The sequence below is a fragment of the Oncorhynchus clarkii genome, chromosome 1 (genome assembly GCF_045791955.1).
Source record: "Oncorhynchus clarkii lewisi isolate Uvic-CL-2024 chromosome 1, UVic_Ocla_1.0, whole genome shotgun sequence".
Lineage (NCBI taxonomy): Eukaryota > Metazoa > Chordata > Actinopteri > Salmoniformes > Salmonidae > Oncorhynchus > Oncorhynchus clarkii.
The window spans coordinates 53,910,184-53,926,503 of NC_092147.1; the positions used below are offsets into that span (position 1 = coordinate 53,910,184).

A 16,320-nucleotide genomic window follows, 5' to 3' on the forward strand; every position below is an offset into this window, starting at 1 on the left:
GCAACCTATTTGTGTTTCCTTTTTGAGTTTCTTGAAACATTGCTACAGTATATCGGTATGGTTTCTTGATAGGATATCAAGACAGCTGGAACATTTAATAGGAGAGTTTATGCTTTCAAATTCCAAGAGAGGATAGCTAGCATTGCCATCATTTTAAATAAAATAATGTACTATTAATGATGTAATTGTTATCTTTAGTTTTAATAAGCCCATGGATGTGAAACCAAAAGCAGGACCCACAGGGAGTGATTCTGTTTTCTTTTTTAGGAGATTGATTTCCCCTTCTAGCTTAGTTCGTGCTTTTTGGAGTCAGCCCTCTGTCACAATGTCCACTGTCTCTAACTTTTACACTTTAGTTGAGGAGGAATCCACTTCAGAAGTGAGCAGTGCAAGAGATTAATGTATCGGTTTTAATTGCAAGTCGAGGGCAAAGGTAATTTCCTCACAAACAATCAATCAGATAGTATTGGCAAAATCTTTCTATTGGGTATTGAGAGCTGTCATGTTCCCACAGTTGAATGATGAAATTACAGAATATTTGAGCTACTGGAGTGAAATAGACCTGCTATTGTTCCTTGTAAAACAGTGAATGTTTCACACCATAATGTTTTGCTATATGTTGACATTTACTTTAAAATAAGTCTGATAATTCATAGCTATTTTGCAAAAGAAAAAGCCACTAGAAAGCCACACGTTTTCAATGAACTAATGTGTTAACAGTGTTATATATTAGTTTCTAGGGCACAACAGGTGCTGTAAAAGTAGCTAGAATTCATAAAGCCCAGTATAGGCTATTATCTCAATCAATTAAAAAATAATTCCTTTCTGGTGCTCCTAAATTTCATGTGATGCTCCTAACTTTTTAATTAAAGTTGAGAGCACTAGTGCTACCAATGAAAAATGTTAATTTGTATGCCTGTGTGTGCGTTTGTCGTGCTTGTGTGCATGCCTGCTTGCCCTTGTGTGTGTGTGTACAGGAGGGGCGGTTGATGCTGACAGGTTTAGGCTGCTGAGTGGAGGGAAACCTAGCAGGAAATGTGGCATCATGTCCAGTGGGAACCACCTGTTCTTCAGCGAGGACGGCCTTCGCATGCTGGTCACCAACGACATGGACCTTTCCAACGCAAGGTACCGTGTCTGTGTGTGTGTGTGTGTGTGTGTGTGTGTGTGTGTGTGTGTGTGTGTTTTTTAAAAAGGTTTTTAACTGATAGCTGTGCTTTTGAGGCCCTCAAGTGGTGAGTTGAGGTGACATAATGTATTTAACCCTATTAGAAAACCTGCTCCTCACTTCTCAAGTGGAATGTTCCTCACATTGATAATAAAATGTGTATGTGTGAGCTAAGTTTAACCATTTGAATTCAGACGAAAAGATAAAGAAGTATATTTTCTCAAGACACACTTACACACACACACATTGATAAATTTACATATATAGGGCACTGCATCTCGCAGTGCTAGCTGTGCCAACAGAGACTCTCAGTTCGAGCCCAGGCTCTGTCGCAGCTGGCCGCAACCGGGAGGTCCATGGGGCGACGCACAATTGGCTTAGTGTCGTCCGGGTTAGGGAGGGTTTGGCCGGTAGGGATATCCTTGTCTCATCGCGGACTAGCGACTCCTGTGGCGGCCCGGACGCAGTGCATGCTAACCAGGTCGCTAGGTGCACGGTGTTGGTGCGGCTGGCTTCCGGGTTGGATGCATGCTGTGTTAAGAAGCAGTGCGGCTTGGTTGGGTTGTGTTTCGGAGGACGCATGGCTTTCGACCTTCGTCTCTCCCGAGCCCGTACGGGAGTTGTAGCGATGAGACAACATAGTAACTACTAACAATTGGATACCACGAAATTGGTGAGAAAGGGAGGTAAAATAAATCAACATTTTAAAAAAAATAACAAATATATTTGTACATATATTTATCAATGTGCATTATAATTATATATACAGCTGAAGTCGGAAGTTTACATACACCTTAGCCAAGTACATTTAAACTCAGTTTTTCACAATTCCTGACAATTAACCCTAGTATAAAATGCCCTGTCTTAGGTCAGTTAGGATCACCACTTTATTGAAAGAATGTGAAATGTCAGAATAATAGCAGAGATAATTATTTATTTCAGCTTTTATTTCTTTCATCACATTCCCAGTGGGTCAGAAGTTTACATACCCTCAATTAGTATTTGGTAGCATTGCCTTTAAATTGTTTAACTTGGGTCAAATGTTTCGGTAGCCTTCCATAAGCATCACACAATAAGTTGGGTGAATTTTGGCCCATTCTTCCTGACAGAGCTGGTGTAATTGGGATTGAGGTCAGGGCTTTGTGATGGCCACTCCAATACCTTGACTTTGTTGTCCTTAAACCATTTTGCCACAACTTTGAGAGTATGCTTGGGGTCATTGTCCATTTGGAAGACCCATTTGCGAACAAGCTTTAACTTCCTGACTGCTGTCTTGGGATGTTGCTTCAATATATCCACATCATTTTCCTACCTCATGATGCCATCTATTTTGTGAAGTGCACCAGTCCCTCCTGCAGCAAAGCACCCCCACAACATGATGCTGCCACCCCCGTGCTTCACGGTTGGGATGGTGTCCTTCAACTTGCAAGCCTCACCCTTATTCCTCCAAACATAATGATGGTCATACTGGCCAAACAGTTCTATTTTTGTTTCATCAGACCAGAGGACATGCGTGGTCCCATGGTGTTTATACTTGCGTACTATCATTTGCATAGATGAGCGTGGTACCTTCAGGTGTTTGGAAATTGCTCCCAAGGATGAACTAGACTTGTGGAGGTCTACAATTGTTTTTCTGAGGTCTTGGCTGATTTCTTTTGATTTTCCCATGATATCAAGCAAAGAGGCACTGAGTTTGAAGGTAAGCCTTGAAATACATCCACAGGTACACCTCCAATTGACTCAAATGATGTCAATCAGAAGCTTCTAAAGCCATTACATAATTTTCTGGAATTTTCCAAGCTGTTTAAAGGCACAGTCAACTTAGTGTATGTAAACTTCTGACCCACTGGAATTGTGATGCTGTGAAATATAAGTGAAATAATCTGTCTGTAACAATTGTTGGAAAAATTACTTGTGTCATGCACAAAGTAGATGTCCTTACAGACTTGCCAAATCTATAGTTCGTTAACAAGAAATTTGTGGAGTGGTTGAAAACAAGTTTTAATGACTCCAACCTAAGTGTATGTAAACTTCCGACTTCAACTGTATATATTTTGTAGGTTTATTCAGTTCTTCCTGCGTCTGGGCTGTGGTAAGGCCTCCCCAGACCCCCGCTCCCAGCCTGTCCTGCTCCAGTTCTCTGTAGATGGGGCTCTGACCTGGGGCCTGCTGCAGGACTTCTTCTTCTCCAACAGGTTAGCATAACTCTCACTGTACCTCATATCAGGATAAGGTAAGACCCAGATGCAGACCGTGTCGAGAAAAAGAGAGGCTGAGAAAAGAGAGGAGCTGACAGGACAAACGCTGTTAAGCTTGACAAACAAGACCATCCGACAACAGACAAACAGAAAACACAGGTTTAACTACACAGGGGACAATGGGGATAATGGGGAAGATGGGCGATACCTGGAGGGGGGTGGAGACAATCACAAAGACAGGTGTAAAAGATAAGGTACACATCACTGTACTGTAAATGTTGTTTTGTGTTATACTGACATGCTTTTTGACGCAAAAATGATTTACTAATGGATAAAATAAATCATTACCTTCATCATAATCATAATCAACTTCCTCTTCTTCAACAGCAGTAACCAAGCTCGCCTCATGGCCCTGGAGATCCCTCTGCGTGCCCGTACCTCCGCCACGCGCCTACGCTGGTGGCAGCCCTCTGAGAATGGACACTTCTATAGTCCATGGGTTATTGACCAGGTGAAACACCTTACCCACATCTATCTATCACTCCAGTGCTAATTTGCTAAATTGTAATTACTTCGCTACTATGGCCTATTTATTGCCTTACCTCCTCACGCCAGTTGCACACACTGTATATAGACTGTCTTTTTTTTCTATTGTGTCTTTGTTGTTTTCGTCGCACTGCTTTGCTTTATCTTGGCCAGGTCGCAGTTATAAATGAGAACTTGTTCTCAACTAGCGTACATGGTTAAATTAAGGTGAAAATATATATATAAATAAATAAAAATATATGTTCATCCAATTATTCATCCATCCTTCAATCTGTCCATCTTTATCAATATAACAGTATCACGCATATGACATGAACCTATGTCTCTCTACTCTGCCAGGTGGTGGTGGGGGGCAGTGCCAGTGGCTGGGGTCCTTTAGAAGACGACTTCTCCTCTATGGATGGGCGTTCTTGGCTGCTCTACCCCGGGGGTACCCGCATGCCCGTGTGTGGTTCTGACGGGGCGGCCTTCGCTTTCATAGAAAAGTCCAACACGCGCTACGCTGTCACCACAGACATCAGCCTGGGACAGGATGCTTTCATACAGTTTGATTTCTCAGCTTCATGCTCTGTCACAAACTCCTGCTACGGTGAGCCACAAAATATATATATTTGACAGGTTGTCAATGTACAGTGCCTTGCGAAAGTATTCGGCCCCCTTGAACTTTGCGACCTTTTGCCACATTTCATGCTTCAAACATAAAGATATAAAACTGTATTTTTTTGTGAAGAATCAACAACAAGTGGGACACAATCATGAAGTGGAACAACATTTATTGGATATTTCAAACTTTTTTAACAAATCAAAAACTGAAAAATTGGGCATGCAAAATTATTCAGCCACTTTACTTTCAGTGCAGCAAACTCTCTCCAGAAGTTCAGTGAGGATCTCTGAATGATCCAATGTTGACCTAAATGACTAATGATGATAAATACAATCCACCTGTGTGTAATCAAGTCTCCGTATAAATGCACCTGCACTGTGATAGTCTCAGAGGTCCGTTAAAAGCGCAGAGAGCATCATGAAGAACAAGGAACACACCAGGCAGGTCCGAGATACTGTTGTGAAGAAGTTTAAAGCCGGATTTGGATACAAAAAGATTTCCCAAGCTTTAAACATCCCAAGGAGCACTGTGCAAGCGATAATATTGAAATGGAAGGAGTATCAGACCACTGCAAATCTACCAAGACCTGGCCATCCCTCTAAACTTTCAGCTCATACAAGGAGAAGACTGATCAGAGATGCAGCAAAGAGGCCCATGATCACTCTGGATGAACTGCAGAGATCTGCAGCTGAGGTGGGAGACTCTGTCCATAGGACAACAATCAGTCGTATATTGCACAAATCTGGCCTTTATGGAAGAGTGGCAAGAAGAAAGCCATTTCTTAAAGATATCCATAAAAAGTGTTGTTTAAAGTTTGCCACAAGCCACCTGGGAGACACACCAAACATGTGGAAGAAGGTGCTCTGGTCAGATGAAACCAAAATTGAACTTTTTGGCAACAATGCAAAACGTTATGTTTGGCGTAAAAGCAACACAGCTCATCACCCTGAACACACCATCCCCACTGTCAAACATGGTGGTGGCAGCATCATGGTTTGGGCCTGCTTTTCTTCAGCAGGGACAGGGAAGATGGTTAAAATTGATGGGAAGATGGATGGAGCCAAATACAGGACCATTCTGGAAGAAAACCTGATGGAGTCTGCAACAGACCTGAGACTGGGACGGAGATTTGTCTTCCAACAAGACAATGATCCAAAACATAAAGCAAAATCTACAATGGAATGGTTCAAAAAGAAACATATCCAGGTGTTAGAATGGCCAAGTCAAAGTCCAGACCTGAATCCAATCGAGAATCTGTAGAAAGAACTGAAAACTGCTGTTCACAAATGCTCTCCATCCAACCTCACTGAGCTCGAGCTGTTTTGCAAGGAGGAATGGGAAAAAATTTCAGTCTCTCGATGTGCAAAACTGATAGAGACATACCTCAAGCGACTTGCAGCTGTAATCGCAGCAAAAGGTGGCGCTACAAAGTATTAACTTAAGGGGGCTGAATAATTTTGCACGCCCAATTTGTCAGTTTTTGATTTGTTAAAAAAGTTTGAAATATCCAATAAATGTCATCCACTTCATGATTGTGTCCCACTTGTTGTTGATTCTTCACAAAAAAATACAGTTTTATATCTTTATGTTTGAAGCCTGAAATGTGGCAAAAGGTCGCAAAGTACAAAGGGGGCCGAATACTTTCGCAAGGCACTGTATATACAGTATATATAAACTTCAGTCGTACTTTATCAAGAGCCTTTTCAAAGTCAGCTATGAATACCAGGCCTGTTTTCCCCGATACTTCAGAGAGAGCTCTATTGTTTCCAGTACTTGTCTCATATTAACTCCAATGTATCGTCCATGTAAAAGGATGAATAATATCCGACAATACCTTTTTTAATTCTATTCTAAGCAATTAGCTAGAATTTTTGCATCACAACACTGAAGTGTAAGAGGCCTCCAATTTTTTAAATGGACAGGATCTTTATATTTACCATTTGGATCCTGTTTCAGTAATAATGAAATCAGACCTTCTTGTTGAGTGTCCGATAATATACCATTTATATAGGAGTGGGTAAAACATGCTAATAACGGTCTTCTGAGTATGTCAAAAAAAGTTTGGTATACTTCCACTGGTATGCCGTCCAGCCCAGGAGTTTTCCCAGCCTTAATGGCTTTAATTGCATCAAGAAGTTCCTCCTCTGTAAATTGGCCTTCACATGAGTATTTCTGTACAGATGATAATTTAACATTATTAATTGGAAAAAATCCATACAATTGGCTTTGGTTAGTGGAGATGGAGGAGACGAAAACATATGCTTGAAGTACTTTACTTCCTCTTTCAAAATATAGTTTGGTAACTGCATCATTTGTAACAAGTTTCAGCAAATTATTTTAGTTAGCATTTCTTTGTCGAATATAAAAAAAAATATATGGTGCATTTTTCCTCATATTCCATCCAGTAGATTTTATTTTTATAATATATTACATGGGATCTTTCTTGAATAAGTTCCTCCATTTCTTTTTCTTTTTCCTCTAATATGAGCATGTATGGTAAAGTTTTTTATTGCTATCTATCTGTATTGTTAGTCCTTCCACGTTGTTAATATGGACTCTTTTGACCTAAATTTGTTTTGGTTTGTAGATGAGTTCTGAATTGCATGGCATCTAAAGGCACATTTTAAAAGTGTCCCATACAATAAGGGGGATCTGCTGTACCTATGTTATGTCAGAAAAAGTCAGTTATAAATTCTTATGTCCTAGTTAAAAACAAGTTATCATCCAGTAGGCTTTGATAGCAAGATGGGGCTGACAGAGGGGGCTGCTTTGCTTCTAGTCCTTAGGAAACTTTGCAGTATTTTGTTTTTTTTATCTATTATTTCTTACATTGTTAGCCCAGAAAAACTTAAGTGTTATTACATACAGCCGGCAAGAACTATAGGAAATCAGAGAGACATCAACTTACCAGCACTACGACCAGGAATACAACTTTCCCAAAGCGGTACCTTTGTTCGAACCACACAGGGCATTTGAACTGATTCCAGAGGTTGATCCTAAACAAAACCGCCGGAGAAGAGGTAGACGGAGCGGTCTTCTGACCAGTCTTCGGAGGCACGCACACCACCCACAGATTCCAAGTATATTACTCGCTAATGTCCAGTCTCAGGATAACAATGTAGACAAAATTAGGGCAAGGGTTGCTTTCTAGAGAGACATCAGGGATTGTAACTACTCTGTTTCAAAGTACATGGCTGTCTCTGGAAATTCTGTCGGAGTTGGTACAGCCACCTGGATTCCTTGTTTGTCGCGCCGACAGGAATTAACATCTCTCCGGGAAGAGGAAGGGCGGGGGTGTATGTTTCATGATTAACAACTCATGGTGTAATTGTAACAACATACAGGAACTCATGTCCCTTTGTTCACCTGACCTAGAATTCCTCACAATCAAATGCCGACCGTACTATCTCCCAAGGGGAATTCTCATCGGGTATTGTCACAGCCGTGTATATCCCCCCTCAAGCCAATACCACGACGGCCCTCAAGAAACTTCACTGGACTTCATGCAAACTGGAAACCGGATATCCTGAAGCTATGTTTATTGTAGCTGGGGATTATAACAAAGCAAATTTGAGAACAAGGCTACCTAAATTCTATCAGCATATTGACTGTAGTGCTCGTGCTGGTAAAACACTGGATCACTGCTACTCTAACTTACGCGATGCATATAAGGCCCTCTCCCGCCCTCCTTTTGGCAAATCTGACCACGACTACCTTTTGCTCCTCCCTTCCTATAGGCAGAAACTCAAACAGGATGTACCCATGCTCAGGACTATTCAACGGATTCTGCTCTTCAAGATTGTTTTGATATGTTCTCGGTAGCCTCGGAGAATAATATTGATGTATACGCTGATTCGGTGAGTGAGTTTATAAGGAAGTGTATAGGAGTTGTACCTACTGTGACTGTTAAAACTTACCCTAACCAGAAACCGTGGATAGATGGCGGCATTTGCCCGAAACTGAAAGCGCGAACCACCGCATTTAACCACGGAAAGGTGACTGCAAATATGGCCGAATTCAAACAGTGTCATTATGCAAGGCAATCAAACAAACAAAATGTCAGTATAGATACAAAGTGGAGTCACGGTCTTGCTTTCAGATTAACTAAACACCTTCTTTGCCCGCTTTGAGGATAATGCAGTGTCACCAAAGCAGCCTGCTACGAAGGACTGTGGCCTCTCCTTATCCGTGGCCGACGTGAGTAACACATTTAAACATGTTAACCCTCGCAAGGCTGCCGGTCCAGACGGCATCCCTAGCCACGTTCTCAGAGCATGCACAGACCAGCTGGCTGGTGTGTTTACGGACAATTCAATCTCTCCCTATCCACATGCTTCAAGACGGCCACCATTGTTCCTGTACCCAAGAAGGCAAAGGTAACTGAACTGAATGACTATCGCCCCGTAACACTCACTTCTGTCATCATTAAGTACTTTGAGAGGCTAGTCAAGGATCATATGACCTCCACCTTACCTGTCATCCTAGACCCACTTCAATTTGCTTACCACCCCAATAGGTCCATAGACGATTCATTCGCCATTACACTGCACACTGTCCTATCCCACCTGGACAAGAGGATGTAAGAATGCTGTTCATTGACTATAGCTCAGCATTCAACATAACACTACCCTCCAAATTCATCATTAAGCTTGAGGACCTGGGTTTCAACCCCGCCCTGTGTGATTGGGTCCTGGAATTCCTGACGGGCCACCCCCAGGTGGTGAAGGTAGGAAACAACATCTCCACCCCGCTGATCCTCAACACTGGGGCCCCACAAGGGTGCATGCTCATCCCCCTCCTGTACTCCCACAAGGGTGCGTACTCATCTAGTTTGCAGACGACACAACAGTAGTAGACTTGATCACCAACAATGATGAGACAGCCTATAAGGGAGGAAGTGAGGGTGTCAGGAAAACAACCTATCACTCAACATCAACAAAACAAGGGAGATGATCGTGGACTTCGGGAAACAGGGAGCACCCCCCTATCCACATCATCGGGACAGCAGTGGAGAAGGTGGACACCATGGACAAACTGAAATGGTCCACCCAAACAGACAGTATGGTGAAGAAGGCGCAACAGCACCTCTTCAACCTCAGGAGGCTGAAGAAATTTGGCCTGTCAACCCTCACAAACTTTTACAGATGCACAATTGAGAGCATCCTGTCAGGCTGTGTCACCGCCTGGTACGGCAACTGCACCGCCCACAACCGCAAAGCTCTCCAGAACGTGGTGCGGTCACCAGGGGCAAACTACCTGCTCTCTAGGACACCTTCAGCACCCGATGTCACAGGAAGACCAAAAACATCATCAAGAACAACAACCACCCAAGCCACTGCCTGTTCACCTTGCTACCATCCAGAAGGCCAGGTCAGTACAGGTAAATCTCTGTTGGCACCGAGAGACTGAGAAACAGATTTCAAGGCCATCAGACTGTTAAACACCCATCACTAACACAGAGAGGCTGCTGCCTACATAGGGACTTGAAATCGCTGGCCACTTTAATAAATCGATCAGTATTCACTTAAATAATGCCACTTTAATAATGTTTACATATCTTGAATTAATCTTCTCATATCTATATACTGTATTTTTTAGCATCTATTGCATCTTGCCTATGCTGCTTGACATTGCTCATCCATATATTTATGTGTACACTACCGTTCAAAAGTTTGGGGTCACTTAGAAATGTGTGAATGACTATTGTAGCTGGAAATGGCTGAAGGCCAGCAGTTTGTCTAGTTTGAGAAACAGACACCTCACAAGTCCTCAACTGGCAGCTTCATTAAATAGTACCCACAAAACACCGGTCTCAATGTCAACAGTGAAGAGGTGATTCCGGGATACTGGCCTTCAGCCATTTCCAGCTACAATAGTCATCTGCATCATTATCAATGTCTACACTGTATTTCTGATCAATTTGATGTTATTTTAAAGGACAAGAAATTAGCTATTCTTTCAAAAACAAGGACATTTCCAAGTGACCCCAAACTTTTGAACAGTAGTGTATGTATGTATGTATGTATGTATGTATGTATGTATGTATGTATGTATGTATACATACATACATACATACATACATACATATATAGTATCCCTTTACCAGACGTCTTATGTTTTACCAAACTGTTGGAGCTAGGAACATTAGCTGTTACCTATGCCCACGATTGCATATACAAAAGTATTCAGACCCCTTGACTTTTTCCATGTTTTGTTATATTACAACCTTATTCTGAAATTGATTAAATTGTCCCCCCCCCCCCCCCCCCCACCCCATCAATCTACACATAATACCCCATAAAGACAAAGTAAAAAACGGTTTTAAAATGCTTGGGGAATTGTAAAAAATAATTTAAAAAATAAATTTAAAAAATCACATTTACAAAACTATTCAGACCCTTTACTCAGTACTTTTTTGAAGCACCTTTGGCATCGATTACAGACTCAAGTCTTCTTGGGTGTGACGCTACAAGCTTTACACACCTGTATTTGTGGAGTTTATTTCCATTCTTCTCTGCAGATCCTCTCAAGCTCTGTCAGGTTTGATGGGGATCTTTGCTACACAGCTATTTTCAGGTCTCTCCAGAAATGTTTGATAGGGTTCAAGGCTGGGCTCTGGCTCGGCAACTCAAGAACATTCAGAGACTTGTCCCGAAGCAAGTCCTGCATTGTCTTGGCTGTGTGCTTAGGTTCGCTGTCCTGTTGGAAGGTAACCTTCCATTCTGAGGTCCTGAGTGCTCTGAAGAAGATTTTCATCAAGGATCTCTATATACTTTGCTCGGTTCATCTTTCCCTCGATCCTGACTAGTCTCCCAGTCCCTGAAAAACATCCCTACAGCATGATGCTGCCATGACCATTCTTCACCGTAGGGATGGGTGCCAGGTTTCCTCCAGATGTGACGCTTGGCATTCAGGCCAAAGACTACAATGTTGTTTTTATCAGAGAATCTGGTTTCAAATGGTCAGAGTTCTTTAGGTGCCTATTAGCAAACTCCAAGCGGGCTGTCATATGCCTTTTACTGAGGAGTGGTTTCTGTCTGGCCACTACCATAAAGGCCTGATTTATGAAGTGCTGCAAAGGTAGTTGTCCTCCAGGAAGGTCCTCCCATCTCCACAGAGGAACTCTGGAGCACTATCAGGGTCACCATCGCGTTCTTGGTCACATCCCTGACCAAGGCCCCTCTCCCCCGATTGCTCAGTTTGGCCGGGCAGTCAGCTCTAGGAAGAGTTTTGGTGGTTCCAAACTCCTTCCATTTAAGAGTGATGGAGACCACTGTGTTCTGGTGGACCTTCAATGCTGCAGACATTTTTTGGTACCCTTCCCCAGATCTGTGCCTCGACACAATCCTGTCTCGGAGCTTAACCGAAAATTCCTTCCACCTCATGACATGCATTGTCAACTGTGGGACCTTATATAGACAGGTGTGTGCCTTTCCAAATCATGTCCAATCAATTGAATTTACCACAGGCGGACTCCAATCAAGTTGTAGAAACTCCTCAGGGATGATCAATGGAAACAGGATGCACCTGAGCTCAATTTTGAGTCTCATAGTGAAGGGTCTGAATACTTATGCAAACAAGATATCTGTTTTTTTATACATTTTAAAACAATTCTAAAAACCTGTTTTCACTTTGTCATTATGGGGTATTGTGTAGATTGATGAGGGAAAAAAATGTTTTTAATCTATTTTAGAATAAGGCTGCAAAATAACAAAATGTGGAATAAGGGAAGCGGCCTGACTATTTTCCACTGCTCCCGTTTGGTGCAGCGGTCTAAGGCACTGCATCTCAGTGCTTGAGGTGTCACTACAGACACCCTGGTTCAAATCCAGGCTCTATCACAACCGGCCGTGATTTGGAGTCCCATACGGCGGAACACAATTTTTCCAGTGTCGTCCAGGTTTGGCCGGTGTAGACTGTCAATGAAAAGAAGAATTTGTTCTAAACTGACTTGCCTAGTTAAATAAAGGTTGCACGTGTGTATGCGACTAATAACATTAGATTTGATTTATAATTTGGTTTATGCGTCTTTCTGTACCCTTGTCCATTACAGCCATTGAGCTTGAGTATTCTCTGGACCTGGGTCTGCACTGGCAGCCTCTGGTGCGTGACTGTCTCCCCACCAGTCAAGACTGCTCCTCCTACACCCTACAGAGACTGCTGGTGGCAGACACATACAACAAGTGGGGCCGAGTCACTCTGCCCATTCCCATCTACGCCAGGTCAGTTACACATTGTTTGACTGCCAAACCAAACCGAGGTTGCTATTCTTCAAAATCACTGTCCAAACATTTGAACAGCTTTAAATGTTGGTACGAGTTGTATTATGTCATTAAAATGTATCTGCAGGTCTCCAGCTACGCGGTTCCGTTGGTTCCAGCAGGCTCCGTTTGACAAGCAGCAGACCTGGGCTCTGGACAATCTCTACATCGGAGACGGCTGCTCCGACATGTGCTCCGGACATGGACGCTGCCAGCAGAGCTCCTGTGTGTGAGTGACTGATATTTCAGTAACTCACCAGCCTGAAAGAATAATTACAGACACAAATGTGGTGTTCCATTGCCATGTTGAAGTAGAAGTCCCGACATCTGTAACAACAATGTCACACACAGCAACCTGAGAGGCCATTCAATAACCTCCTTACCCCTTTCTCTCACCTCTCGTCCCCCATGTAGGTGTGACCCAGAGTGGGAAGGCGAGTACTGTGATGAGCCTGTGGCCCCCCTGCCCTCCCAGCTGAAGGACAGTTTCAGCCGGGCCCCCTCTTTTAGCCACTGGCACCTGGTAACCGGGGGAAAGCTCAGCACTGTTTGTGGGGCCGTGGCATCTGGGGCTGCACTGCACTTCAGCGGGGTCAGTGCCTATCAATCTATCAATCCATTGTGCCTGTAGACCACACTACCTACAGAGATAGTTTTCATCTGTATTCTTCATACCTGTTTACATACCACCACAGATAGAGGCTGGCACTACAGTAAGACAGCATTGAATGAGCTGTATTCCGGCATAAGCTAACAAGAAAACGCTCACCCATAAGCGGAGCTCCTAGTTGCCGGGAACTTTAATGCAGGGAAACTTAAATCCGTTTTACTAAATTTCTATCAGCATGTTACATGTGCAACCAGAGGGGAAAAAAACTCTCGACCACCTTGACTCCACACACGGAGATGCATACAAAGCTCTCCCTCGCCCTCATTTTGGCAAATCTGACCATAATTCTGTCCTCCTGATTCCTAATTCTGTCCTCCTGATTCCTCCTGCAAAAAATTAAAGCAGGAAGCACCAGTGACTAGATCAATACAAAAGTGGTCAGATGAAGCAGATGCTAAGCTACAGGACTGTTTTGCTAGCACAGATTGGAATAAGTTCAGGGAATCCTACAATGGCATTGAGGAGTACACCACATTAGTCATTGGCTTCATCACTAACTGCATAGATGAAGTCATCCCAACAGTGATCGTACGTACATACCCAAACCAGAAGCCATGGATTACAGGCAACATCCGCACTGACCTAAAGGCTAGAGCTGCCACTTTCAAGGAGCGGGACTCTGATTCTAACCAGGAAGCTTATAAGAAATCCCGCTATGCTCTCCGACAAACAATCAAACAGGCAAAGCATCAATACAGGACTAAGATCGAATCGTACTACACCGGCTCTGACGCTCGTCGGATGTGGCAGGGCTTGCAAACCATTACAGACTACAAAGGGAAGCACAGCCGACCCGTAGCACTCACGACTGTAGCCATGAAGTGCTTTGAAAGGCTGGTCATGGCTCCCATCAACACCATTATCCCAGAAACCCTAGACCCATTCCAAGTTGCATACCGCCCCAACAGATCCACAGATGATGCAATCTCTATTGCACTGCCCTTTCCCAGCTGGACAAAAAGAACACCTATGTGAGAATGCTATTCATTGACTACAGCCAAAGGAGACAAAGGAGATGATTGTGGACTACAGGAAAAAGAGGACAGAGCACGACCCCATTCTCATCGACAGGGCAGCACTGGAGCAGGTTGAGAGCTTCAAGTTCCTTGGTGTCTACATCAACAACAAACTAACATGGTCCAATCACACCAAGACAGTCGTGAAGAGGGCACGACAAAACCTATTCCCCCTCAGGAGACTGAAAAGATTTTGCATGGGTCCTCAGATCCTCAAAATGTATTTGCATTGCCTCCCCCTCTCTGTTGTTATCAGGGATAGAATTTATTACAGTTGACACTACAATTTAATAACAGAAAATTCCTTATTGAAAATAAACAGCTATTTTTACTTGAATTTGATTTTCTCTTTTATCACCTCAATTTATTTTTTTTACATTTTAATACAGAAATTAATTGAGCCCAAACATGGTGTGTCTCTCCATCTGTCAAGTTCTGACCTTAGTTCCTTTGTTTTGTCTTTGTTTTAGTATGGTCAGGGTGTGAGTTGGGGTGGGCAGTCTGTTTGTTTTTCTATGTTGGTTTTTGTGTTCGGCCTAGTATGGTTCTCAATCAGAGGCAGGTGTCGTTAGTTGTCTCTGATTGAGAATCATACTTAGGTAGCCTTTTTCCACCTGGGTTTTGTGGGTGTTTATTTTCTGTTTAGTGTTTTGTCATTCACCTTACGGGACTGTTCATTTGTTGTTTATTGTTTTTGTTCAGTGTTTATTTTGCTTCATTAAATTATGCGCACTTACCACGCTGCGTGTTGGTCCTCCGATCCTTCTCGCTACTCCTCCTCAGAAGAGGAGGACGAGGTTCGTGACAGAAACACCCACCACAAAAGGACCAAGCAGCGTGGTAACGGGCAGCAGCAGCGATCGCAGGAATCATGGACATGGGAGGACATTCTGGACGGCAAGAGACCATGGGCACAGGCTAGAGAATATCGCTGCCCCAAGGCTGAGCTGGAGGCAGCGAAAGCCGAGAGGCAGTGGTATGAGGAGGCAGCACGGCGGCGTGGCTGGACGCCCAAGAGGCATCCCCAAAAATGTATTGGGAGGAGGCACATGGGGAGTGTGGAGTAGTCAGGTAGTAGACCTGCGCCAACTTTCCGTGCTTCCTGGAGAGAGAGAGGGACCGGGCAGGCACCGTGCTATGCCGTGAGGCGCACAGTGTCCCTGGTGCATGTGCATAGCCCGGTGCGGTACATCCCAGCGCCTCGTATCGGCCGGGCTAGAGTGGGCATTGAGCCAGGTGCCACGAAGCCGGCTCAGCGCATCTGGTCTCCAGTGCGTCTCCTCGGGCCGGTGTACATGGCACCAGCCTTACGCATGGTGTCCCCGGTTCGCCAGCACAGCCCAGTGCGGGCTATTCCACCTCGCCGCACTGGCCTGGCTACGGGGAGCATTCAACCAGGTAAGGTTGGGCAGGCTCGGTGCTCAAGAGCTCCAGTGCGCTTTCACGGTCCAGTCTGTCCGGTGCTACCTCCACGTACCAGCCCTCCGGTGGCAGCCCCCCGCACCAGGCTGTCTCTCTGTCTTCTCCCTACAGGGTCTCCCGTCTGTCTTGAGCCGCCAGAGCCGCCAGTCTGTCCTGAGCCGTCAGTCAGCCAGGAGCTGCCAGAGCCGTCAGCCAGGAGCTGCCAGAGCCGTCAGTCTGCCAGGAGCTGCCAGAGCTGTCAGTCAGCCAGGAGCTGCCAGAGCTGTCAGTCAGCCAGGAGCTGCCAGAGCCGTCAGTCTGCCAGGAGTTGCCAGAGCCGTCAGTCAGCCAGGTGCTGCCAGGAGCTGCCAGAGCCATCAGTCAGCATGGAGCTGCCAGAGCCGTCAGTCAGCCAGGAGCTGCCAGAGCCGTCAGTCAGCCAGGAGCTGCCAGAGC

The 16,320-nt window shown here is 44.3% G+C and overlaps 1 protein-coding gene across 1 annotated transcript in view; it reads left to right on the top strand.

Annotated features, from left to right (window-relative positions):
• The window catches only part of LOC139408865 (reelin-like), a 280,233-nt gene that overhangs the window by 244,496 nt on the left and 19,417 nt on the right, over positions 1–16,320 (top strand). The window contains exons 45-51 of the mRNA XM_071153271.1: positions 978–1,128; positions 3,229–3,363; positions 3,754–3,877; positions 4,252–4,501; positions 12,570–12,738; positions 12,866–13,006; positions 13,192–13,369. Of these exons, the coding sequence (XP_071009372.1) occupies positions 978–1,128; positions 3,229–3,363; positions 3,754–3,877; positions 4,252–4,501; positions 12,570–12,738; positions 12,866–13,006; positions 13,192–13,369 (1,148 nt within the window). The remainder of the gene's footprint in view (positions 1–977; positions 1,129–3,228; positions 3,364–3,753; positions 3,878–4,251; positions 4,502–12,569; positions 12,739–12,865; positions 13,007–13,191; positions 13,370–16,320) is intronic.